The sequence below is a fragment of the Physcomitrium patens genome, chromosome 14, assembly GCF_059467195.1.
Source record: "Physcomitrium patens ecotype Gransden chromosome 14, ASM5946719v1, whole genome shotgun sequence".
Classification (NCBI taxonomy): domain Eukaryota; kingdom Viridiplantae; phylum Streptophyta; class Bryopsida; order Funariales; family Funariaceae; genus Physcomitrium; species Physcomitrium patens.
The window spans coordinates 3,875,295-3,900,411 of NC_143423.1; the positions used below are offsets into that span (position 1 = coordinate 3,875,295).

The following is a 25,117-nucleotide window of genomic DNA, read 5'->3' on the forward strand; positions in this document are numbered from 1 at the left end:
AACTGCCATGGTGACTAACCCTCTTCACTTAGAAATTCACTAAAAATTCAGGTTGTCTTTAAATTCACCAAAACTTATGCCTTTCAGAGCTTAGCTTATAAGGCTTGATGCTCCCAAAATTTCAAATAAATCCAATCACCAAGCACTGAGAAATGCCTTTCCAAACTTGATTGATTCAAATTGCAAAGGCAGTCGACTCCCTCAAACTCAGAAATTCACCAAAAATTCTTTCTTATTACAAATAAAGCAAGTCTTATCAAAAATCTCTTGGAAAGCTAGAAAAAAAATCTACAACTATTAAAAATCTCACTTTGAGACAACAAAAATTGAGTGTCTGATTAAAGAAAATCCGAGGCCCTTGAAACCTTTGGAGTATTTGGAAGGACGAGGAGATATCTACCTCAATGAAACATTTTTTAAAACTTAATGACCATCCTTCACAATGAAAAATCCATAAATACACAATCACAAGGTTCATAATGAGAATTAAAATCTAAATAAAATTAAGATTAGGGTTTCGGCCAAATTTTGGCATGGCTCTGTCCTTCATCCAAAAAAAGAAAGAAAGGGGGCTTGGAAAACCAAGCCTCTCTTATACAATTGAGTAGAGGCTTGTAGAAGGGTGGCTACATCTTCACCCTTGATTTTTAAGATCCCTAATCTAGATCTACAGCCTTCATTCATCCAAGAGCTAATCTCATTACTGGCTGATGGCTCTTGTAAGTGGTCAAGAAAGCATTTTTTTGTAAATCTAACTTCACTATTGTATTCAAAACACCTTTTTAAGCTGAGATCAACTACTCAAATGCCTCAATCCATGCTCAATTATAATTTTCATGGAAGTTTTTACTTATAAGGATCTTGGTAATTTTTGTGAAATTCTTCAAAATGAGAATTTCATTGCTTCTCTTGTAATTTGAAGGAGAGGTTGCTGATCTTGTTTTCTTCACTCTAGGAGGTAAATCTAGTGCCACCATTGCATTAAAAAGACTCCCATTAAGTAGAAGAACCACCATATTGCTTAAATTTGTCAAATTTGGAGGAAAATCCAAAATTACCATTGCTAACTTCCCTAAATCTTTTAGAGAATTATAATTCCAACTCCTAAATCATGTGAATGATTATAGATGCATTCATAGGCTTTTAGTCAACTCTTATAGTAATGACTAAAAATCTCTAAATTATTAAACTAAGTAAGTTTCTATTCTAATTTTCTAATTCTTATCACTTTAGTCCTAATTAACCTAATTCAAGGAATTAGGCTATGATTTATACCATCAAGGGTTGTAATCCTAAAAATTCTATAAAATTAAATTCTACTTATATAAATCCTAATTTAACATGTTTAATTATCATAAAATAGGAAAATAATAAAAAAAAATTAAATTTTAGAGTATAATTGAGAGTTCACAGGGCCTTAATCCAACTTATCAACCACGTAAGTGGAGCAAAAATCTTGGAATAATTTCTAAAAAAAACCTTATATAAGTTTTCAAATCTAAAAAAATATTAGACATTATATATATTTTTTGGCTTTTCTTAGTTGATGATTGCTTGTATCTTCTTTGGATCCATAAAAAGTCCTTTGTTGGAAATAATATATCCAACAAATTTGACTTTAGGTGCATGAAATACACACTTCTCCAGTTTTTTATATAGCTCAATACTTTGTAGCTTTTCCAACACAAGATGGACATGTTTTTTGTGGTCTTTCAAATTCTTGGAAAAGATTAGAATATCATCCAAATAAATCACAAAAATTTGTCAAGATACTCATAAATTATGTCATTCATTAATTATTGGAATATAAGTGGTGCATTGGTAAATCAAAAAGGCATGACATTGTATTCAAAATTTCCATACTTAGCACAAAATGATGTCTTTCATTCATCTACCTCCTTAATGCATACTAAGTTATATGCACCTCATAGATCAATCTTTATAAAGATCTTTGCTTGACTAAATTGATCAAAAAGTTTGGATATCAATGGCAATGGATATCAATTTTTTACCATTTTTTTTTATTAAAACTACAATAATCAATACATATCTGCAAAGATCCATCTTTTTTCTTTACAAATAGTATCGGAGTACAAGTTAGCGACTTGGAATATCAAATGAAATTCTTAGCCAGATTTTTATCAATATATTCCTTTAAAGTCCCAAGCTCATTCTAAGATAAATTGTAGATGGATTCAAATGGTGGTTGAGCACCTTCTTAAAGGTCAATCATACAATCATAAGAGCGATGCTTTTGCAAGATGTCCACATTTTTTTTTCAAATATATGTGTAAAATCCTTATATGCCTTTAGAATTGTTATTATAGCAACAACAAGTTACAATTGTAGATTTGCGTAGATAGTAAATTGATTGCCCTATTTAGTTGCCTTCTTAAATAATCTAGCTCCAATAAATAAATATTATTTAAGTTTTGGATTTTCAGATATTAGAAGCTTTTTCATAGATTTGAAGATTCTATGATCTATTAAAAGAAATTCTAACTTTTGGAATACCCAATCTATCCATGGATTGTATTTTTTAAGCCATGAGAGTCTTAAAATGATTGGACTTGATGGTATAATGATATTGAATATTACTTGGCAGCTATAATTATTGAAGGTTATTTCTAATGGAATCATCTCATAAGTAATGTCTTTAGAGAATAAAAGTCAATCATCTATTACTTCTATGTGTGTGGCTTTGTATTTTTTGACCATACAAATTTTGTGTAATCTAGAAAATTCTTCATCAATAAAACATACATTCTTTGTTGAAGGCTTCAAATTTTAGTTGTTGAAGAATAAAAACTTATCATGTTCTCTAAATACTTCAACAAATGCTGCCAAAAATGCTTCAAATTTGTGCAATATAGGAAAATTCTTTTCAAATAATGGAGCAAATCAAGATAAAGCTTGACCTGAGAGCAAGGTTTCAATTAAACAAATATGAGATACTGCAGTGGAATATTGTTGAGATTGAAGCAAAGTAATTAGTCGTATTTGGTTTCAAAGCCATGAAATTTTGAGCAGGTGCCATTGAACTTTTTCAAAAGGTTGATACTTAGTTCTTTTGTTATTATTGTTATCAGATCATTACCTTGAGTAGATACACCTCACATGTTTGTTGAAGTAAATATAGTTGTTTAAGAATTTAGAACCTCTATTGCCATTTGATGTGGTAGTTAAGGCACTCCGGCTCCTTGACGATTATATATGGTCATATATAGTTCTTTATTCTGCTTCGACAAAGTTTCTTTTTTGATCTTTAATGCTTCAAGAGAATTAATAATAAAATCTAACTTGATCTCTATAGAGTCTATCTTATTGACTTTTTAACCTTCTACCATAGAAAATCATAGAAACACATGTATTCAAAGGGAAAAAAACTTGATCTATAACATAAAAAAAAATGAAAAGAATATTAAGAAAAGAATAATATTAGTCTAGGAGAGGATAATCCACAACCTCTAAAATACTATAGTACTTCCAAGAAGAGGGATAATTCACTCTCTGTCAAGAAAGATCAAGCTTTTAATATGATTTTATGATAATTTCAACAAATTGTTAGGAACCATATATAAGATAAGGATTCAAGACCAAAAAATGGAATTACCTTGACATTAGAACAATAATTGAATACAAAGCAAGAAGGTCCTAACTAAACCATAAGAAATAAATTGTCAAGACTGAGGATCCTCTCAGCCTCGACTTTTATATATATTAGGTCCTAGGAAGCTTCTTGAGAAGTTTTTATGAGGCTTAAAAATAAAGCAAGCCTAAGATCCTTCTTTGACAACTTCCTAAATGATCTAAAGCCTCCTAGAATCTTCCAAGTTCTCTTTAAAATTTCTAGAATTTTCTTAGAATTTATTGGAACCTTCTTAGCACTTATTGAAATCTTCTTAATACTTATTGGAACTTTTTAAGTTCTAAAAGAACCTTCTTAGAACCTTCTAGAATTTCCTAGAATTTTCTTGAACCTTCTTCAGTTGTATATCCGTGATACAAATAGCTTCAATCAATTGTATTTATACTTTGTCCAACTAGCTTGGAACTTTTTAGAATGTTCTTAATGGTAGATCCTATCAAAATAACTTCCTTTTAGAAGATTTTAAAAGTGGGCTTCATCTTAGTTACTATCTTCTTATTAGATTCTAGAGGTAGGTCCTACCTAAATAACCACTTTTAATTCTTTTAGGATGTTTTATGGTAGGCTCCATCTAAACCACCAACTTGGCCCCAATTCTAAAAAAAAAATTAGAAACTTCTCAAAAATAGCCCCAATTATCTATTTTTATGCATCAATAGTATAATTATCTTATCTGTATCCCATTATAATAAGAATTATATAATATTTTTTAAAAAAATCAATCATTATCAAATTTTTATTCTACTTATATATTTGACTTGTAAAGTCAAATTTAGTGAAATTAAGGTGAAGTAGCATTTGAAGATTTGAAGACACCTTTTATAAAAACATCAATATTATATTTTATTGATTGTTTAATTTTAATAGAATTTGCTTTGATATAGTCTTATTTCAAATAGAAGTAGATCATAAATTTTATCCTATAGCTTTATATCCAAGAAAATATTAAGTAACCAAGATCAATTATAAAATTTATAAATAAGATTTTTTTGTAATTATAGATTTATTTCAAGAATAGTGGCATTATTTGAAAGGTGCTTCTAAATCACTTATTTTTTATACATATCAAAAGAACTACAAGTATTTTATATCAAAATATATTTTGAATAGTTGGTTGTTTTTAAGTACATATTTTGGTACTTGAAAATAAATAAATCTTTGTTAATTTTTTTTAAATATTCTTTTCTTATACCAAAAGAAAAAAATTAAACTTTTAATCAACAACAAATGATTCATTAAGTTAGAATTTCTTTATCTTTGAATAATGAAATTAAAATTGATTTTTAAATCATTATTTTTTAATCAAGTTCAATCAAATATTTTCTGAAATTTTCTTATGTATGATATTAAATATAATTCTTCTAAATCTTATGATACTTTTAATATAAACTAAAGGACTATTTTTTGTATTTTGACAAATGCTTATATGTTCAACAAGATGAAGCAAATTTTTATGCTTTTCAAACTTATTACAATTATAGCTAATATATATAAAAGTCGAGGCTTACATTATTGTATAATTTTTTTGTTATTAGTAATGTTTGACTATAATAATATTATTTAATATTCTATTTAACAATCATCTAAATTTAGTAATCATAGTTATCATCTATAATTTGATATTTTTGACTTTTTAAAAGTTTATAATTCTATAATAAAAGATTTAAAAAATTATTTATCAAAAATACATATAACAATTAAGGCAAAATTAAGTAAAGCTCAAAAACAACAAAAAATCAATACAAATATCTATTACAAAGAAAAATCTTAATTTTAGGTTGGCAATAAGATACACTTATTTTGTTGTAATATCAAGACCATATTATAAAAAATAAAAAATAAACATATTTAATAAAGATTCTATTTTATCTTCTATCATTATTATGATGTCTTTCTATTTTTGATATTTAAGAGATAAAAAATTAATAACCAATAGATTCAACTCAAAAGCTATTATTTGTTGAGTTACTAAATAAATCATTGAGATTATTGTAGCTTATAAGACATGGTAATAGAAATATAGATCTTTAAGAATGACATATTCTTTTTTCAATAGGTGGTAAGATACAACATATTTGATATCACAACATTTGAAGAGATGCTTAATATTTCTCAATATTATTGGAAGTATAAATCATTATTCATGGTATTTTAAATATTTTATTTTTAAAAAGTTATGAAGGCCTCAACAATAATCGAATAATAAGGTGGTATTTTTACACTAGTATAAGACATTATTGATGGTTAAGATAACATATCAATTATCTTTGACGAAAATAATAATATAAGTATGTAGCTAATATGATTGGTGCATCTTAGATTTTTTTAATATGTATTATAATTCCTTGTAGAACTTATCTATTGAAAAAAGAATAATTTCGAGAATATTAACATTGACATTAATAATTAGAAGCTTTGTAGATAGTGATTTGACTTTACAAGTATTGATAGATGATCAATAGATCAAAAACGTGGCCAAAAAATTGGCCATATGTTGTATATGTTGATTACTTGTTTTACAAGTTGGCCACATATTATACAAGTAGAAAAATTCTCTTGTAAGTTGAACATGTGTTGAATGATAAAATTATTTTTTTTATAATAATTAAATATATTTTTATAGTGATTTAAAAAGTTATGTTTTGAAAATTATTTTATTCTATTGCAATCTTGTTTAAACTTCGTGTTTTTTTTTTTTTTTTTTTTTTTTTGAAATAATTTTTTCTACATAAATTATATATATAGTTTTTGTTTTAAAAACCCATTCAAATATATCTTAAATCATTTGATGCAATTCTAGTAATTTTTGTAATGAACTTGTTTCTTAAATATTATAATACATCAAATTTTGAGTATGTATGTTATTTTGATTTTAAGACCATTTTGACAAGCTTCTTATGTAAATTTGAACATCTATTTTGAGGGTCGTTTTTTTGTCAATTTGATTTTTGGAAGAAAAAATAATAATCAAAACATAGAGGTTGTGGTTATATAAATTACAAGATACATATATTTACTGTAGAAGTTTTTTTAATAAACAAAGGTACAAATATATAAAAAATTAATATGAAAGTAATGACCTTCCACACTAATAAAGTCCTTGATTTACATGTGACTCAAATTTCAGTTATTTATTTTAAATTGATAAATATATAAGTATATTAAGAGGCAATAAATTCTAAGTACTCATTTATATCTAATTTGCCATTTTTGGAATCTTTTCAAAAAATACAGTGAGTAATTTGTGAATCAACACATTGCTCCTTTCAACAGTGGCATGTCATCAGTGAGTTTGTTTCATGTGCATTGGTTGTCCAATTTAAACTAAATGATTTTAATTTTATTGTAAACTAAACAGTGTGCCCTGATTTCACATTGTTGTTATTTTTTATTTTTTCAAAATGTCATATTTTGAAGGTCATGGATAATGAATGTGGTGTTTACCAACAAATTCATCCAAAATATATTTTTCCTTACTATACGCTACTTTCATTTCGTTAGAAAGCCTCGTTTCACACAACATGCATCACATCCTTAATTTATTTGAAATCAACAAACTCATCTCAAATTACAAAGAATGAAAACTTTAATGGTTTGTTGTTGTGCAATAAAATTAATGTAAAAAACACGTTCTCTCTCTTACAGTCTCTATTACGTCATTTACTTACACAATCAAACTAAATACAGACAAACAAACTTGAAGAAAAGTTAAAAATATAAAAAGGATCTTTACGTTCCCCTTCAATCAAGGCTCGAGAAACAGACACCCAACCTTTACTTTTGACTTTAAAGTGGAGATTCTAAAAGGAGAGGGAATAGGACCTTCAGGGAGGGGAAGTTTAGTTCCCCCCCCCCCTGGCGTTCATTGATGGAGAGTGATCCAAATTTAAAAGGGGAAAGGCAAAGCGGATCGAATGCCTTCGCAGTCAATGTTCACACCGTAGCCATATCTAGGAGTAGGGCACATTCCACAAGACAAAGATATAGTAACAGAAGAAGAAGAAGAAAGAAGGGCATCTATCCCCCGCCATGCAAACCCCACCCGACCCGCGCCCGACCCGTCCTCTGACAGACAACACAGGCACACCCACTCGCATACAAAGGTCGTTAAGTGAGAGCAGCCCACCAAGAAGGGCATATCCATAAACCGCTGTGTGAAAAGGGGTATAGAACTGGGCGGGAAAAAGTCAGGGGGGAAGCAAGGACGAAACTCCTCCCCCCCGCGCGGGGCCACGTCACAGGCTCCCCTTGAGCACTTCCCTCCAGTGAAACTCTGCAACTCTTCTTAGAAACGAGCCACGTAGAAATTAGAAACACTGGCGCGGGGTGAAAAACCCGACACAGGAACCAAAACCAGACCGGGAAAGGGAGGGAGAAAGAAAGAAAGGGACAGGGAGGGCAAAAAGGGCGGGGAAATGCGCAATAAGGCGGGGCTGGTGACAATGCTGGTGACGACGCTGGTGATGCCCGCCGGAGCCTTCGAGCCTTGGAGCCTCGTCTCCGTTGCTGAGCTTCTTCACCATGAGGAGAAAAAACCAAAAAGAAGAAAGAACAAAGCCTCCCGTTCCCTCCCTCCATCGAATAACCAAACAAACAAACATACAAACCAGGCACCAGTCCTCACTTGCCTCAGCTGTTCCGCTAATCATCGTCAACCGCAGCCCTCTCTGTCTGTCTTGATTTCATTCCATTTAGTGGTCTCGCGCACCGGAGATTTAATTCCCTTAATTTTCTGTGCTGGTTGTGTTTGGTTTTCTCGTTTTGCTTCACGTTTTGCGGGGTGAGGCGGTTGTGGTAGTTAGACCCGGGGTTGGTGTGTGTGTGTGTGTATGTATGTAGCGGGATTGACCAGGAGTTGTGAGTAGTTTGACGTCGGGGATTGGCGGTGTGGAGAATGTGGACGGCGTGAGAAGTGTTTTTATTTGTGGTATTATTTTTTGTGGAGATAATTTGTGGAGGTGTTATTTAGCGCGGCTGGAAGTTTGGTGGGAGGGGGACGAGTGTGGTTAAGTGGACTGTTGGCGAGGTGAGGCGAAATGGGCAGCCCGGAGGCCGTGGGAACGCCGGGAAGTGCGTTTGAGGACCTTACTGGAGTCCTGCAAGGGTGGAAGCGCAAGGTCCGTAGAGCTACAAAATCCCACACCTTGATTGAGAAAGTTCAGGAATCTTGCTTATGACATGGATTTCAAACGCTCATTAGCTTCAGCAATGTTTGCCGTTGGACTTGCACTTGTGAGATGGCCATGTGGTTTGGGACGTCTTGGCTGAGGTGGAGATTGCTTTGGAAGGCGCGCGGGTGGTGGTATTGAATGTGGTTGTTCAGGATGTTGCGGGTTGCGCATCTCATATGGTAGGGTAGGGTACGAATTTGGCGAGGAGGGGTTGGGGCCAGCGTATTCTGTCGTGTCGAGCGTGGCGGTAGAGAGCGCGAAGTTTCTGTTGAGTGTGGAAGTTGGTTTCAGGGGCATGGGTGGTCGGTGTTGCGGTAGTTGGTAAAAATCGAGGCGCGGGTGTAGGAAAGGTGCGTGGTATGGTGCAGTGGGAGGCTGTAGTGCGGCGTGTAGCGGAGGATGTGTGTTGGAAGAGGAGAGTCGTAGTTATGTTTGGGTGGGAATGGGTGAAGACTAGGAGGAGGGAACATTGAGGGGGAGTAGCAGATCGCATCGGGAAAGGCAGAATCCGGGTAGTTCTTGCAATGGTTGGTGGTCAAATTTGTAAGCTTGGTCGTTCGTGACGTGAGGTGTGCTGATCACATAGCGCTGCAGACCTTCCGATATCTTAGCCTTTTCGATGGTTTCAAGATGTTCCGTTCAATCGAGGTTGACGAACATGGCTCGAATTATAGTTTATGCGACGAACTTTTCGTAGAGTTCTGACAATCGGGTGCAGCATGACAAGTCTCTGTTATGGATAGTAACGTCGGCTGGATGTCATGTGAGGCGTCATTGGGGTTTGAGAGTATCTTTTCTGTACCCTGGGATTGTGATGTGGTTTGACCGTATCTTTGCAAAATGCAAGACTTCATATTCTTGCTTTCTAACTCCGGACGACGGTTGTGTATCCTACTCATCTTAGTTGACGAATGTCTTCGACTCCCTCGGTCGTCGGTGATGGTCGTATGCCCTGCCTTGATTGCTTGGCGGCGGTATGCAAAAACTTTCGGTTTCCCGTGGAGGTGTCCTAGACGCAGCCTGTGCCACTTCTTAGACGCTTATCGTCCAAGCGCAGGATTTTTCGTTCTCTGAACACCTTCGCGCACCCGCTTAGTTCTACTGTAGGCGCACGCCACGACCACGGGAAGTTAAGCTCTAACTTCGCCTGTGGTGTTTTTCGGTCCCTGAACGCGACCCGAATGGCGCGTGGTTGGGGTTTCGCCAACCATCTGGTTTGGTGGACATCCTGGGGGCTGGTCATGCACTCCGTCGCTTCTTTTTGGATGTCAGAAACCAATCATGGAGGGACTTGTTCGTTAACAGGTGTAATAAGTGAGCAGCATCAACGAAGCATGACGTGATCATCATGTTGCTGGGGGCTTTTCGTTTCCTGAATATTCTCCCATCCTCTTTCATCTCGTAGCTCGCGAAACTTGGGATCCTGCGCAGACTTTGAAATTACCTCGCTACGGGTACGAGTTTCGACGAGCTACATTGCAAACGTTTTAGTTACTCCGCTGTTCGGACAATTTGTATCAGACGTCATCCTGCGTTTATTTTGTGTGAACCCTGCAAAGTGTTCGCCAGTGGGGGCTGGGTATACCTTTTCACGGTTGTGGTGGCTTGATGCCCGTTTGCGAAATTGCGGGTATCACATACTGCCATTAATACTTATTACCGTTACCTTGAAAAGTCGAACGTTTGATTCAGAAATAAACGGTTTCGCGCTCATATCCAAAACCTTAGATGTATTCTTGTTTGAGATATCTATTTCCTGATGATACTGTTCCGAATTGGAGCAATCGTGCGGATCGCGATTAATTCGGGACGACTTTGCGAATGAGAATGTAGCATGTTATATAATCTTTTTGTTGTGCTTTCTGTTGATTAGGTCATGAGTTGAAATTGGTTAAGGTAATACTGAAGCATAGACATATTTTTGATACGGTTGAACTATCTCATAGTGGTATTGTCTTTTTGTGCCTACTTTAGATGTTGATTTCCTATTGGTACACCTGTTAATGCTTTGAAGGTGTCTGGGAAGAAAGGCGGCACCCCAAAGAAGAAGGACGTGACTTTTGTGGCTCCTGATGGCGAAGAAGTGAAGAACAAGAGGCAACTGGATAAATATCTGAAAGCTCATCCAGGAACGTTGTCTGCGAAGGATTTTGATTGGGTTGTTCCAGGTAAGGACACTTGACCTCCTTGATCGTGTGCTTGCATCTGCCATGTGGTGTGTTTAGTTATTATTTCAATGATCAGTATTATATGTATCACGCACGTCGATGTGTTCAGAGAGAACAAATTGAATACATGGTTTTTAGAATTCCAAATTGATTACATCAGTCGTCTTTCAGAAGCAACCCTCAGGGCAGCAGAAATCGGTTATGGTGTCGTAGGTTTAGATGGATAGACATAATGTGTAGATTCGTCCGGAAAGGCAGATGTCACCGAAAAGGCGTTGGCATTGCTTATAAGTATTCTTGCATCCTTTGCCACCAATTCATTATATCTGGGGTGGTAACATGGTTTTTATTTATGAGACAATGTTAGTACTGTGTTTCAAATGTATGAGTACTCCGTGATTTCTCTAGGGCAATTGATTCATCCTTATTAAGCAGTTGCTTGTTCTTTAGAAGGGTTGATGATGCCGTGGCACTTGGGCGAGAGGGACCGCGTGAACTCGATGTATTTGAGGTTCTTACACGGCGCTTGTGTTGTTGCATTGTGAAGCTGGCGATGCTGTCACCCCCACGGAAAATCGGAGAAGATCTGCAAGACTGAATTCCAAGGGCCGGCCTTCCACCGAAGGCGTTGATGAAGACACCGAGCTGAAACAGCCCGTGGTCAAGAGGTCAAGGAAGAGCCGTGACAACGGAAAGGACGAAAGCGATGGTGGGTGGTGGTTTTGGTGCTTGAGGGTGTGGGGTGTGGACGAGTGACGTGTTGGTTTCCCGCTGAGGTTGGGGGTCGTACAGAAGGGTGTGTCTGTTCAGTGATGTTGGGCCAAGATGGGGGTGGGACTGGTATTGGAAGGACTGAATGATGTGGTGATGGTGTGTGGCAGCGGGTGCAGGCAAGGACGACGGCGACGTGAACGCAGTGACGAAGAATGGAGTCCACGAGCCTGCAGAGAAGAAAGTGGAGGAGAAGGAAGCCATGGATGTGGACGCCCGCAAGGCGGAGGGTGGTGGTGAGGAGGAAGGCAAGGACGTGACGACGGAATCGGCGAGTGATAAAGTCGAGGACGAGAAGGTGGTGTCGGAGGGGATCGACGTTGAGAAGCCCGTGGAGGCTGCGACGGAGGCATCGACAAAAGGCGAGGGGGAGTCCAAGGTGGTGTCGGAGGGGATCGACGTCGAGAAGCCCGTGGAGGCTGCGACGGAGGCATCGACGAAAGGCGAGGGGAAATCGAAGGTGGAGGGCAAAGGAGTGGGGAACGGCGACGCAGAGAAGGCGAGCGAAGAGGCTGGCGAAAAAGTGGAAGTGGCGGAGGAGGCCCGGTCCGAGGACACCCCTGCGACGATCGGAGAAGTCGGGAAGCCTGAGGCTGTGGAAGCTCCGGGTGCAGAGGCGGAGGCAGTCGCCTAGGAGGCAGGGTCTGTGCAGCAGGGTGTAGAGAGGAGAGCGAATGCACGCAAAGTAGCGTTTGGGGACGCCGAGGCAGAGCGAGCGTCCAATGCATGGATGGTAGAAGGATGGTAGCGGCGAGAGCATCTCTTCTGGCATGCGGAGGATGGGACGGAGGTTGGCGTGGAGCTTGCAGCTCTGGGGCCGACGGGTGGTAGGATGTCGGGATGGTGGTTGTATGTAAGCGTGGCAAGTGGGGCAAGGGTGGCCGAGGAGGAGTGAGGTATGTTGATGAACAGAGGCGCAAGGACACACTCCAGGCGGTCGAAGCGCGGGGGAGGTAGAGAACGGGTAGAGGGGGACGGCGGAGTGATACAAGCAGGATGCATGGTTGTTGGGGTGTGGAGATAGAGAAGGTTGATGGCAAGTGTGAACCGTGCAGCAGACAGTTGCGGTATTTTGTGATATTTGTGTGGTCAGGAAGATTGCAGTCCCTCATGTGCCGCGGAACAGCTTTTGAACGACAGGGTGGTGGATCCCTTTGAACAGTGGTGTGGTGTGATGGGTTGTGGTGTGGAATTTTGGTGTCTGTTTTATGAATTGGATTGGCGGCAGCCCTTTCAGAGTGGGATGGGTGCGGTAGCTGTGACCGTTGTTGGCACGTGATAAAAGAGTGTTAGTCAGATGTGGGTTACATGTTTTGCGATTCCTACAATTGAATCGATAGCTGTATTAGCACAGTTTAGGACGATAATTTTAACTTTGAGTCTCAAACACGGTTGTTGGGAGCCCATGGAATGGTGCAAGGTCATGAGTTGGATGATGATTGTGTTTGCAGCACAGCACTTACATTCCAAAAATGTGGGTTGACTAAATAGCTGGAACTGGAGCTATCAACGTAGTAATAATTGGCAGAAGACAACTTGAGTTCTTCGAATTCAATGGCTTCTCAGTTAAGAGTCTGTAGCAAGTTGCAAAGAGACGTATACATTTGAAACTAGAAACAGAGATTTTGGGTGGAGTCTGATGTGTCAGTTAACAATTTAGCAGTCCACATTTATTCGTTGTGAGGAACGAAAGAACCAGGTGGGATGAAAGGCATAGTTCACAATTATGTTATTATTTACTTTCCGCTCTATTTGAATGAGCGACATGTGCTTGTTCTGTAGTTCGATATATAGTTATTCTACAAGTGGCAGAAACAGTCGAAGAAAATCCCCCATCTGCAAAGATGATCCTTGCTGGCTTGACACCCTAACTTGCAGGCCAACTCCGGCTGAGATAGCCGCATTAGGAGACTACATGGTCACATGCAACAGGTTGTGATATACAAAGAACACTGGCATTAGCCAAGACGTAATCCTCACCACCTATTCATGCTATTTATACACATTATAAGACTTCAATGCCTAAATTATAGGTACAATGGTTGCTTCTGTAAGTTTGGAGACTTATTTCACTCGAAACTCGGGGCTATCTCCGCTGAGGGCACGGATTACTTGCTATCAAGGGTTATTACTCATCATCCTTCTTCGCATCTTCTTTCGTCTGTGAGTCGATACCCTTCGTGTTATCCGTTGCGTCTTTGACCGGTGATGTCTCCTTGATTTTTCCATCATCAGGACTCTCAGCATCGATCTTCTTTTCAGTCTCCGACTTGGGAGGGAGATTTTCTGCAGTTACTCTTTTTATCTCCTCCACCGGGGTTGTTACTGACTTCGGTACGTCCAAGTCGGTGGTTTTGTGGTTCCCGTTATCTTCGACAGTTTCCTCTTTCTTGTGCAAAGCTTGATCCGCAGGGATATCCATCGCTTCTTCAGACCCTGTTTTTTCCACAGGCTCGCCCTTACCTAGAGCTGATACACGGTAAAGCCACCAGTCCACTTCAGTCTCCCACTTATGAAATTACAAATGTTCCTATTGATTTAATTGAAAGTTTCTAATCATGATCAGAATGTTTCTAAGAGGAACAATGACCACCAAGCTGGATCTATTACGGCATAACACTTACACGTGTCCTTGCTCGCTGCTCCATTGTCACGAGTTTTTCGTGCTCGCTTGACCGGAGTTTTCGGCTGAATCTCCTTGTCAATGGCTTCAGATGAAGAACGGCTCTTTAAGCTCAGTCTTTCAGATCTCCGTGTTGTGTAAGCAGTCACTGACTCCACAGCTTGATCATGAGACAATGCAAGCACCGTCTTAGTGGTTCGCAGTTGAAAACAACTGTACCAAGTAATGGCCATAAAAAGTGATATATGGCTACGAAGAGTACGAAGATATATAGAGTAAATGTTGAAAACATTTACTGTTACTAAAATGTAGAAGGTAAAAATCGGTCTGCAAACACGGTGAGAGTAGGCCAACCTGGAGTGCCCCAGTCGAAGTCGGTTGCAACAGCCGTCCCTGGATGAGCCTTGAGATATTTATTTAACTGTGTTTTGTTCCTTATTTCCTCGCCATCTGGAGCTAAAAATGACACAATCTTCTTTTTTGGAGTCCCTCCCTTCCTCTCAGAAAGCTGATAAAAATCACAAAGGAGAGAACAAATGTCATTAAAATCGCAGCCAAAATAATTAAGTGCACACCCACCTTCAGCTTGTTATATAGGAGCATCATACCCATGCACGGACTCGACGATAAATTTGGCATAGATTAATCAAAGTCGACATCTGATCACACTGAAAAGGGTTGTGATAGGAACCGAATTTCTCTAATTCAATAGGGATCCAACATTACAATCAATTACTATTCACTGATGCTAATTTAAACTACATATGTTCTAGATTTCCTTCCCAAAGCGGTAAAGTGATGCTTTCTTCCACTTCACTTCAACGTAAGGACAGCGCTCTAGCACATAGGCGCTGCGAACATCCTTTTAATCTAAAAATTAGCAAAGAAGAGACAAGGGGCAGATAATCGAGGGTTGGGAGTTCTAGCGTAAAACGCAGCTTCCAAGGAAAATTAACAACTTGGGAGAACACCATAGAAGGAATTTCCCCAACAAATTATTACTCAAGGATGCTAAACATAAACAACGCAGGATCGTGGGCAACCTCAATAACATTAATAAGGCATCTTTCATAATTTTCCGAGCTCAGCAAAATTAACCATGAAAACAAGCAACACAAATAACTGTCTTTCATGTTCAAGCTTGGCGATGAACATTGTTTCGACTAAACATACTTAAAGACCAATTCAAGAAGCAGGGTTTCCAGACGCGCCCATTGAGGAGGGGGGTTTGCAGCTCTACGGACCTTGCGCGTCCATCCTTGCAGAGACCCGGCGAGTTCTTCAGAGGCGCCACCCAGCGATCTTAAACCGTCAGCCACGGTTTTGTTCCCTTCCGAGCTCCCCATTCCGCTTCACCTTGTCAACAACTTGCTCCTTCCTTGCGTCCGTTGTACCACCACCAAGGCACTCGAAACAAAGCCGTGTCGAAAACTCTCGCAAGCGCAAACTATCCTAAGGTTCATCACACAAGCCAGAGCTTCAAAACCCCGCGGGAGGGCTCAATTCAACCATGCTCAATCAAATTCCACGCGGGTCAAACCACAGCATCCGAAAGGCACAGCACAGAAGAAAACATAAGAAAAGGCCCGCATGTAAGGCGCAGAATGCCACGAAAAAAGCGAAAGCAACTCACAGAGATGCCGGCAGATGCAAGAAAGGGAAAGGTGCGAGACCCAGAGCGGAATTGGAGCAGTACCCAGAGAGCGATGGGGATCCGTCAGCGCAGTTGAAAGATTGCGAGCTCCAGCGAATTTCAGAAGACGAGGCCCCGCGAGCGATTGCAGACGACGAAGCCCACGAGCCTGTGCTCGCGACGATCGCCGACCGCGCGGCTTACTGCGCGGCTGGGTTCCCTTAGGCCCCGCGTCCCCTTCGTCTGCCGCCTTGTTTCCTGCCTCGTTCGCTTTCCCTCGGGCTTTCCACTCTGTTGGAGTCAATGCCTTTGTTTAGTATGTGTTTTCCCACTTCGTGTATGTGTTAGTGGTGGATTATTAATAATGGTGAAGTTGCTTGAGCAAAAAATGAAGGTTGGGAGATTGTGCGCCATTGAAAAGAGTTTTCCTTCTTCGATGGGTGTATTTGTTGCTGTTTCTGTTTTGTTTTGTTTGTTTGCTTGGTGGTTTTGTTTTATTTTGGAGACAGGCATCTTCCTTCAAATGTACGGAGAAGTTAATTATATTACTTAATAATAGTATTGGATTTTTCAATTTCCATCATTAAAAAAAATTAGGCATATGAAAAGAAGAAGAAGATAAAATATAAAAGAATAATAATAAAATAATAATAAAAACAAAACAAAAAGATTCTAGATGGAATGGATTTTTAATTGAAAATTTAATTCATGCATGAATGTATGATGACGATTTTTGGACAATTTTTTTTTTTGAATGTCATTGTTTTTATGATAACGTATTTTTATTTTTCCATATTGCATTTGAGTTAATGGGTACTTGGATCATTTGTTTTATTGGTTAATTCATGCTTTAAATTGATATTATTGTTTTGTATTATTTTTATTTACATTTTTAATCATGTTAAATGAGATGATGAAACATTCTGTATTTTTTAAAATTAATTTTGATTATCTGTGCTTAGATGTATACTAGAAATGGATAACAAAATTGGAAAAAAATGTCAAAAAACAAACAAAAATAAAATGAAATGAACAGCAAATAAATTTTGTAGTTTTGTGCATGAAACCTTTTATGATACTAATTGACTAGACTTGAAATTGTGTTTTGACAAAGATACATATATATATATATATATATATATATATAGTTCTTTTATCTTATTTTTATTTTTATGTGTGTCCATCACAAGATTAAGGTGTTTCTTCAAGGATCTTACATTAGTTAGTAGTTTGCATGCTTCAAAATATATATGGCCAAGTATAATATGGTTTATTTTATACAAAGGATTTTGTATATTTTTTTTAATCATAAATTTTAATTTGAAAATCCGTGTTATTAAAAAATAATTATACAATATATCAGCAAAAATATTATATTCCTTTGTAAAAGTGATTATTTCTACTATTTTTGAATTTATGTAACTATTTTAAGAATTATTAAGAACATCATTTTATATATATATATATATATATATATATATATCGTATTATTATACTATGTTTTAATTATTATTTTTTATTTTTTATTTAGAAATAATTTAGGTAGAGCATTATTCTAGATAAGTTTAAGCACAAATATATTATCAATTCTTATTTTTATTTATTTATTTATTTTTGTAGAATGTGAAGTGTATTTATGTCTAAAGCTCTAATATTTTATTTTAGTTAAACACCATTTATAGATGCTATTTGAAAATTTATTGATATATTACATTTTATATTGTATTTTTCTAAAATTAATTTTTTTCTTAATTTAGTGGGTTTATAAAGTTTTATAAATACTTTTGATAAAAATATAATATTCCAAAAATTTACATAGATGAGAACATTATTTTTGAATTTTTGTGTTAAATGTGGCATTAAAATTTTTAATTTATAAATTATTATGTTTTATCTAGATCTTTTAAAATTCATAATATTTGTGATTTTTTCCAATATTTTTTCTTAAATTTTTTTTTGATCTAGTACACATGATTAAAGAATCATTGATAGAAGTCAGCAGAAAAATAAACCTCATAATTCATAAATATTTTCTTCACTAATTTTCTTTTGTTGAATCTTATTTTTAAGATTAATTAACTTTATTTAATGATTAAATTATATATATTTTTTAATTTTTTTTAATTTTAATTTTTAAGACATTCTATTAATTTATAGAAAACAAGTGGTCAACATGAGCAACACAAGGCCATTTTTTTTATCTACCAATTACTTATAAACACTTTGCAAGTTACATACATATTTTGCACGTTTAATATGTATTAAATGACCAATAGAATGTTGTCATATAATGCTTTAGTTAAATAGTATATATAGAGGCAAAAATAAAGACTTCTTCACTCTTATTAATGTTTTTTTTGGATTCATATTAAGAATCTCTAATCTCTTTGTATTTGGCAATAGCCATTCTATTTCTATCTTATATCTACCTTTGATTTTTCTACTTTCTTTCTTTAGATGTCATAAGAATATATTGCTTCTTTAGATTTTTGTTATAATTTATGTCTTTGATAATTTAATGAAAATACTAATTAAAAGTGAATAAATTACTTTACTTCTTATTTTTGTCTTTTAAAGATTGCAAATGATCCACCTTCAAATTAATATTTTTTTTTCTCACATTAATTCTTTCTTCAAAGACATTAGACTACAACTTTTGTAGAAATTTTTATTTAGTAGTAGAGGTTGTAGATTATTATTTATTGATTTGACTTATAGATTTTTTAAAGTTGTTTATTGTATAGATAAAAATAATAATTATAGATGCTATATATAATAGAAGTGAGAATAGATTTTTACTTTTTACAAATCTTCAATACCTTATTAATGTTCATGGGAGAAAAATTTCACATATTATTAATATCAACTATAGAATTTTTATTCCTATGCCAATGAAGAAGTCAACAATGAGGTCTAATATCTTTGCTAAGAAGTTGTATACATAAGTGAGGTAAATAGATTAATTTTAGAAGTAAATTTAAAAATTCTTGCTGCTTTGAATATAGAGGCATAGATTAATATATTAAAAAAAATTGACAGGAAAAGATTAAAAATTTAAAGATTTCTACAATCAATCAAATTCTATTTAAAATTATATCTTTTTTCACATAATAATGGAATTACTCAAGTTGGATTTATAACTCCTTTATATATATATATATTATTCTTATATTTGATAGAAAAGAATTCATAAATCTTATATGATCGAAATTTATTTTTGAAGTGTATATGCCTTATTAAAAAAAAGTGGTCCAAAAAGAATAAAAGAAATAAAACTCCTATTTTTACAAAAAAGATTATAACTAACTACCATCTATATTATCAAATTTTAAAATTAGCTTACAACATGGATTGAATTTAAAAAGCTCTTATCAATAAATTTTAATATAAGTTAAAAGATAAAATCAAAGATTTATTATTAATAGTATCAAAAGTAAATTCATTAGAAAATTTTATAGTTTGAGCCATTGCATGCAATAATTAACTTTAAAAATTACTAAGAATAAAATTTTGCTTTAAGAGGAATAAATCAAGTCATAACAATAATTCCTAAGTTTGCAAAACTTATTTATTAAAGCTAAAATCTATGCCAATTAATGTAGAATATTTTAAATTTTTTACTATGTAAAATAAATACTTAATATTATCAAAAAAGATTGTGCTTTTATTATAGAGAATCTAAGTATACTAATTAATATTATTTAAAGAAACAACACAATCACATAATAATGAGCATGGATGCAAAAGAAGACAATGTGTTAGAATATGAATTTGTTCAACTATAATAAATTTTTCAATATCTTATAAATGATGATTTTTGAGAGCTTTTAATTTTTTTTAATTATTAAAAAAATATTTTAATCTACTCTAAAAATAAAAAGAACATAAACTTCATGTTTATTGTATATTAAAAAAATTTAAAAATATAAGAGTATATACCAAGATAAAAAAATATATATTTTATATAAGCCAAGTTGATTTTTTAAGATATATTATTTCAAATAAAAGGCCTTATAATAGATCTTAAGAAATTCTAAATTATCATAGATTAAAATATTATAAAAATAATAAAATATTTCTATTTTTAAAAATTTAATTAATATTCTTAAATTTTTATGAAGTTTTTTTTTTTTTTTTTTTTTAAATTGTAGATTCGCTTATATATTTGATTTGTTAAGATAATCTTAAGTGAAATAAAGAAACCAAAGCAACATTTGAAGCTTTAAAGATAATTTACATTCCAACATTAATTTATATTTTTTTGATTTTTTGAAAGCATTTTTATAAAAATAAACACATTAGATTTTGCTTTTAGTATAATCTTCTCACAAATAAGAGCAAATAATAAATTATATCCTATAGTTTTTTTCAAGAAATATTTTAGCAGCCAAATTTAATTATAAGATCTATAAAAAAAACTTCTTCTAATAGTAATTTTATTTAAAAAATGACTCGATTATTTAGAAGGTACTACTAGTTTAGTGAATTTTTATGCAAATTACAAAATTTTTGATTACTTTATATCAATACACATTTTAAATTTTTGCCAAGACTGTTGAAGTATTTTTTTTTTGTTAAGATTTATATTGAATATTGACTAAGAAAACAACAAGGATAGTCAAATATAATTTTTGGATATTCTAATTGTGAGTGTTAAATTCACTCCTCAATCCAATTATAAGATGGCGTGAATTAAGAGTTGTTTGTGATTGGTGGTATGAAGTGGAAGTAGCAAGAATAAGAACAAAAGAAGGAAAATACAAAAACAAGTGAAACAAGTGCAATCAAGCAATTGTACAATACAAAACTAATTACAATCTATTCATTCAATTTTCATCTAATACAAAGTAAAAAGTAAAAATAAAAAATATATTTTAAAAAAAGTAATATTTTTTTGTCTTTTGAATGATATAAGAAACATGTAAATCCGAGTTACTATGAATAAGTTATGAAGGTTTAAAAATTATAAGTAAATAAATAAAAAGTTAAATAAATAATTTTTACCTCAAGGATAACTTGCTTAAGAGATTAAGAGTTTGAACCTCACCAAGACTCACAAGTAGTATACATGAGTCTCTAAGAGAGGCCATGAGGCCTTAGTCTTATCGTCCTAACTACCTTCAAGGTGCTACAACCCATATGGGACTTGTGCACCTCCCTTCTTATAAGGACGACACTAGCTACTGGTCTTCCTATTTTCTACTATTAAAATTAATACTTTTATATTTTTGACTTCACCATGGTGTTTAAAAACATTCAATTAGCCTAGAAGTCTTGTATGACCTTCAAATCTTGTTCCATTTCTTCATAATGGCTCCCAAAGTGATAAAACTCATTTTTACCAAAATCTTAGAAATTGCTCTAAAAATTCCTAAAAAATTCTAAATAAATTCTAAATAAATTCTAAAAATTCTTATAATATTTTTATAATATTAAAATAAATTTAAAACTATATTTTCTTACCTTGAAGATTTTTTATAATAATAAAATCAATTTAATTCTAATATAAATCATACTTTCTATATAAATAATTAAAAAGAGATGATGTTCTTTCTCATGTTTCTTCTAGCTACTAACTAATATTTATAATTTTTTTATAAGTAATATGTATAGATAGAAGGCCAATATGAATATTGACCTTAGTAAATATCCTTCAATACTCAATAATAAGTAAAAATACTAAACCAACTAAGATAATTACTTCCAAGACTTATTAAGATTCCAATTTTATAACTAACATTCTAATTTTTTATTTATCAAAATATTTCTATATTATTCACCATATATTATAGTTCTAAAAAATTTAAATGTATCTTTTTATCCTAAAATAATTAGTGAGTCAATTTGATGACTCACACATGGTGACCATCTAGGATGACTTGTAAAGGAGAAGAATCTAGAATTGATTGTGTAAAATCTACTACTTAAAAAGTGACATGACTATAAAAGCTAATAATTTTTTTAAGATCAAAATAAATAAGCTCTTGCTATTTAATATTTCAACTAAGTTAAATTGATATAGCTCACTACCCAAGAAAAACAAAGGACTTGAAATCTATAATAATTAAGACTTTTAAAGACCAAAAAATATTAGAAAAATTTAAAATTTATTATTCTAAATTTTTTTCCAACTTGAGAAGAGCATGACATCTACCTTACAAGGCTTCCATATCTTTTAGTTGTTTATTGTTGGTCTTTCCTATACTAACACTAACTCATTATAATAGCTTATTATTTCCGACCAAATTCAAATTCAAGATACTTTACTAATAATTGTTTACTTGATCAATAATTTTACAACCTTTGGATATTTAAACAAGACTTAATTACTACTTCCCAACATCCATTAATTATTTTATTTTATTTTATTTTATTATTTTATTTTTAAAAATTTAATTAAATATTCTTTATATTTTCTTAAAATATGTGGGATTTTTTTAAAGAAATAAATTGAATAAAAAATAATTTGAATGAATATATCAATTGATTGTCCTGAATTCTTAAGTTTTAGTTTCTTAAATTTTGTCCAGTTTTGATGATTTGTTATTTAAGGAGTTGAATAAGAGTGAGTTTAAAGATGAGCCGTTTTATCATGTATATGATAAAAATCACACTCTATATTATTTACATCTATTTCTTGAAGTTCTAGTAGAAAAAACTTCTCCATTGAAAGTTTGTATCAAACTAAATTATTTGGAAAGACTTTTTTGACTAGATACAGTCCCAACTATATGGCATTAAATTTTTCTCGGAAATCTAGTTTCCTAGAAACTTATAAAAAGACCATTATATTAAGCCTAAGGATTCTAATCTTGTGTTATTTATCAAAGGATTTTTTTTTTTCTTTGTATGGTCTCAATTAATTACAATTCTATCTCAATGAGTTTTGAATCTTTATTTTTCAAGGTTACATCCATCAATTTGTAATCGAGATCATGCACATGATATTTCTTTATAGATTATCTATATTAATTTTTTGGTATTGGTGAATAGATAGCTATATCATTTTCAATTATAAGACTACTAGAAGTTTGTTTAAATTATAAAGGTGGAATAAGATTGCCTTCTTTTATTAAGTTATTTAATTCATGAATTTTAATATCATCAAAGTTCATCCCAAAAATATCTTCCAATTTGATATTGTGTATAAATATAGCTAAGTTTATACCTACTTCATTGTTTTATCAAGTAGCAAAACCATCGATAAAGTTAACATGCATCACTTCATCTATGTTAGATATAGGATGATGTGCCAACCACTCAGTGAATTCTCCATTATCCTCCCAATCATATAGTCCTAAACTCATATAACTTAATAGAATAATTTGAACCATACTAAAGTGAGCCAATTCATTTCCTCTTAAATTTACAAACATCACTTTTTTTTTAAACTCTTTCTTAGGTTGTAGAATTTGATCTTTTTCTTTTAAAGAATTAGGTGAGGTTTTTTTCAACAACAATCTTTGGAATTGAATGAAGATTTTTGTGAGGATTTTTAGTAGACGATAAATGATATGGAACTTTTTACCACCTCAATCAATTTTGGCACTTTTTGTCCTTAACCATGGTTTATTTAGTAGCAATGGACATGAATTTTTGCTAAGATGCATGTAAAACACATGAAAAGTGAAAGAATATTCCTTATCGCTTATTATCACCCTACAGCCACTAATCTGGCCTAAAGAAGTGTCTTGGCTTTGATTAACAATATTAATTATATAGAAAGAAGGATTATTTATGCTAAGGCCTAACTTCTTTATTGTTTATTGGAGCATTATATTTAATTCATTATGTCCATCTACAATTGTATAGGAAATGATCTTATCAACTATTGAGACCTCTATTTCAATTGTTTTGACTTTTTGTGCCTCTTGAATTGTTCTTACATGGACTTGGATTTTTTTAAAAATCTTTGGCATCTTTTAATAAGCATATTTATTTTAAAAATTCTTTTTATTTTTAGAGATATCTCCAATAATTGAATAATAGTTATATCTGCCTTGATTTTTTTCAAATCTTCTCACAAATCATAAGACTTCTTATGATTATTTTTTTTGAAGATATTGAAATATTATATTTTAGTTTTAGAATCTTAAAACCTTTTCACTCTTCCATAGAAGGGATTTCTTCTATAAGGATTTTCTCCTTTACTATCTTAATTTTTAGAATAGTAGTAAGTTCTAAATTATAAAGCACTTATTCCAATTTCCTCACATTATCCATTACCTTTTATGTGTGGCTTTGTTTAAATCAAAGAAGTGAGAAGAATCTTATGAACTATCATCTGTAAGAAGAATTTTTACAAACTGAGTTACTATAAGCTCAAATTGCCAAATATATTTGGTGATTTCTTCTCCTTTTCCTTATCTCAAAGAAAAAAGAGGTGTGAGGACATTACTTTGTCCTACTTTTGGTCTAAATTTTTTTAAGAGTGCCTTCATGAGCATATGTCAGTTCTTAAAGATTTAGGAGAGAAGATGTGGTTTTTATACTATTCATAAGCTCCTTCATTGAAAGTGCTTGAAAACCATACAAGGTAATAACCTTGATTGATTATTAAACATGTCATGAAAAGTTCCATGAACCTCTCCACATGTGTCGATGGGTCATCATCTCTAGTCCTTTTAAATATAAAGAGGTTGTGAGGCATATGTCAAAAATATGACCTGAAAAATGATGCATAAAGCAATAAAATCTGTATCAAAGAAAAAGTGACAAAATAGAAATAAATAAATATTTATATTAAAAAGAAATTAGAATGGCTTATTGCCAAAAGATAAAAAAACTTGAAACTCTTGAAACTAGAGTAGAAGCAAGAAAGGAGTTGACAAGAAAGAAGAAGGCTTCACTCTTATCTTTATATATACTATCTAATTAGGGGCTACATGGCAATGTTCTATAGGATCTCTAATATGTATTAACTTTGTAAGTTACATGACTTGACTTACAAGGCAAGTTTTTCTATATGTTTGCTACATATTTAATTTGTTCTTCAAGCTACCAATATGTGTGGTACATGGTTAACTTGTTGACCAATTTTTTAACCTAAAAGTCAACAATAGACACCTATAAAGTCAAAGAAATATCTATGAAGCTTCTAAA

At 33.3% G+C, this 25,117-nt stretch overlaps 2 protein-coding genes across 9 annotated transcripts; one reads left to right on the top strand and one right to left on the bottom strand.

Moving 5' to 3' along the window:
• Positions 1–8,082: 8,082 nt before the first annotated feature.
• LOC112291432 (uncharacterized) lies at positions 8,083–12,922 on the top strand. 4 transcript variants are annotated; one of them, XM_024538808.3, is made up of 4 exons: positions 8,083–8,766; positions 10,835–10,988; positions 11,536–11,697; positions 11,879–12,922. In XM_024538808.3, the coding sequence occupies exons 1-4, from the start codon at positions 8,686–8,688 to the stop codon at positions 12,391–12,393; spliced, it is 912 nt and encodes a 303-aa protein (XP_024394576.1). In that variant the 5' UTR covers positions 8,083–8,685; the 3' UTR covers positions 12,394–12,922. The 4 variants fall into 4 exon arrangements, with proteins under 4 accessions (XP_024394576.1, XP_024394574.1, XP_024394577.1 ...); XM_024538806.3 differs by having other exon boundaries at positions 8,092–8,766; positions 11,870–12,922; XM_024538809.3 differs by lacking the exon at positions 8,083–8,766 and adding an exon at positions 8,862–8,999 and having other exon boundaries at positions 11,870–12,922.
• A 537-nt stretch (positions 12,923–13,459) lies between these two features.
• Positions 13,460–16,128, bottom strand: LOC112291433 (uncharacterized). Of its 5 annotated transcripts, none has more exons than XM_024538813.3 (5): positions 16,079–16,128; positions 15,627–15,829; positions 14,737–14,890; positions 14,384–14,542; positions 13,460–14,228 (listed from the first exon to the last, which is right to left on the bottom strand). In XM_024538813.3, the coding sequence occupies exons 2-5, from the start codon at positions 15,726–15,728 to the stop codon at positions 13,888–13,890; spliced, it is 756 nt and encodes a 251-aa protein (XP_024394581.1). In that variant the 5' UTR covers positions 15,729–15,829; positions 16,079–16,128; the 3' UTR covers positions 13,460–13,887. The 5 variants fall into 5 exon arrangements, with proteins under 5 accessions (XP_024394581.1, XP_090111758.1, XP_090111760.1 ...); XM_090255632.1 differs by having other exon boundaries at positions 15,627–15,834; XM_090255634.1 differs by having other exon boundaries at positions 16,056–16,128.
• Positions 16,129–25,117: the final 8,989 nt, after the last annotated feature.

Coding starts and splice junctions, on each gene's coding strand:
- LOC112291432 (XM_024538806.3), top strand. CDS start 8,686: ATGGGCAGCCCGGAGGCCGTGGGAACGCCGGGAAGTGCGTTTGAGGAC. Junction 8,767..10,834: donor TGCAAGGGTGGAAGCGCAAG/GTCCGTAGAGCT, acceptor AATGCTTTGAAG/GTGTCTGGGAAGAAAGGCGG. Junction 11,698..11,869: donor CGGAAAGGACGAAAGCGATG/GTGGGTGGTGGT, acceptor GGTGTGTGGCAG/CGGGTGCAGGCAAGGACGAC.
- LOC112291433 (XM_024538813.3), bottom strand. CDS start 15,728: ATGGGGAGCTCGGAAGGGAACAAAACCGTGGCTGACGGTTTAAGATCG. Junction 14,891..15,626: donor TGCAAGGATGGACGCGCAAG/GTCCGTAGAGCT, acceptor GATTTTTATCAG/CTTTCTGAGAGGAAGGGAGG. Junction 14,229..14,383: donor AGCAGCGAGCAAGGACACGT/GTAAGTGTTATG, acceptor ACCGTGTATCAG/CTCTAGGTAAGGGCGAGCCT.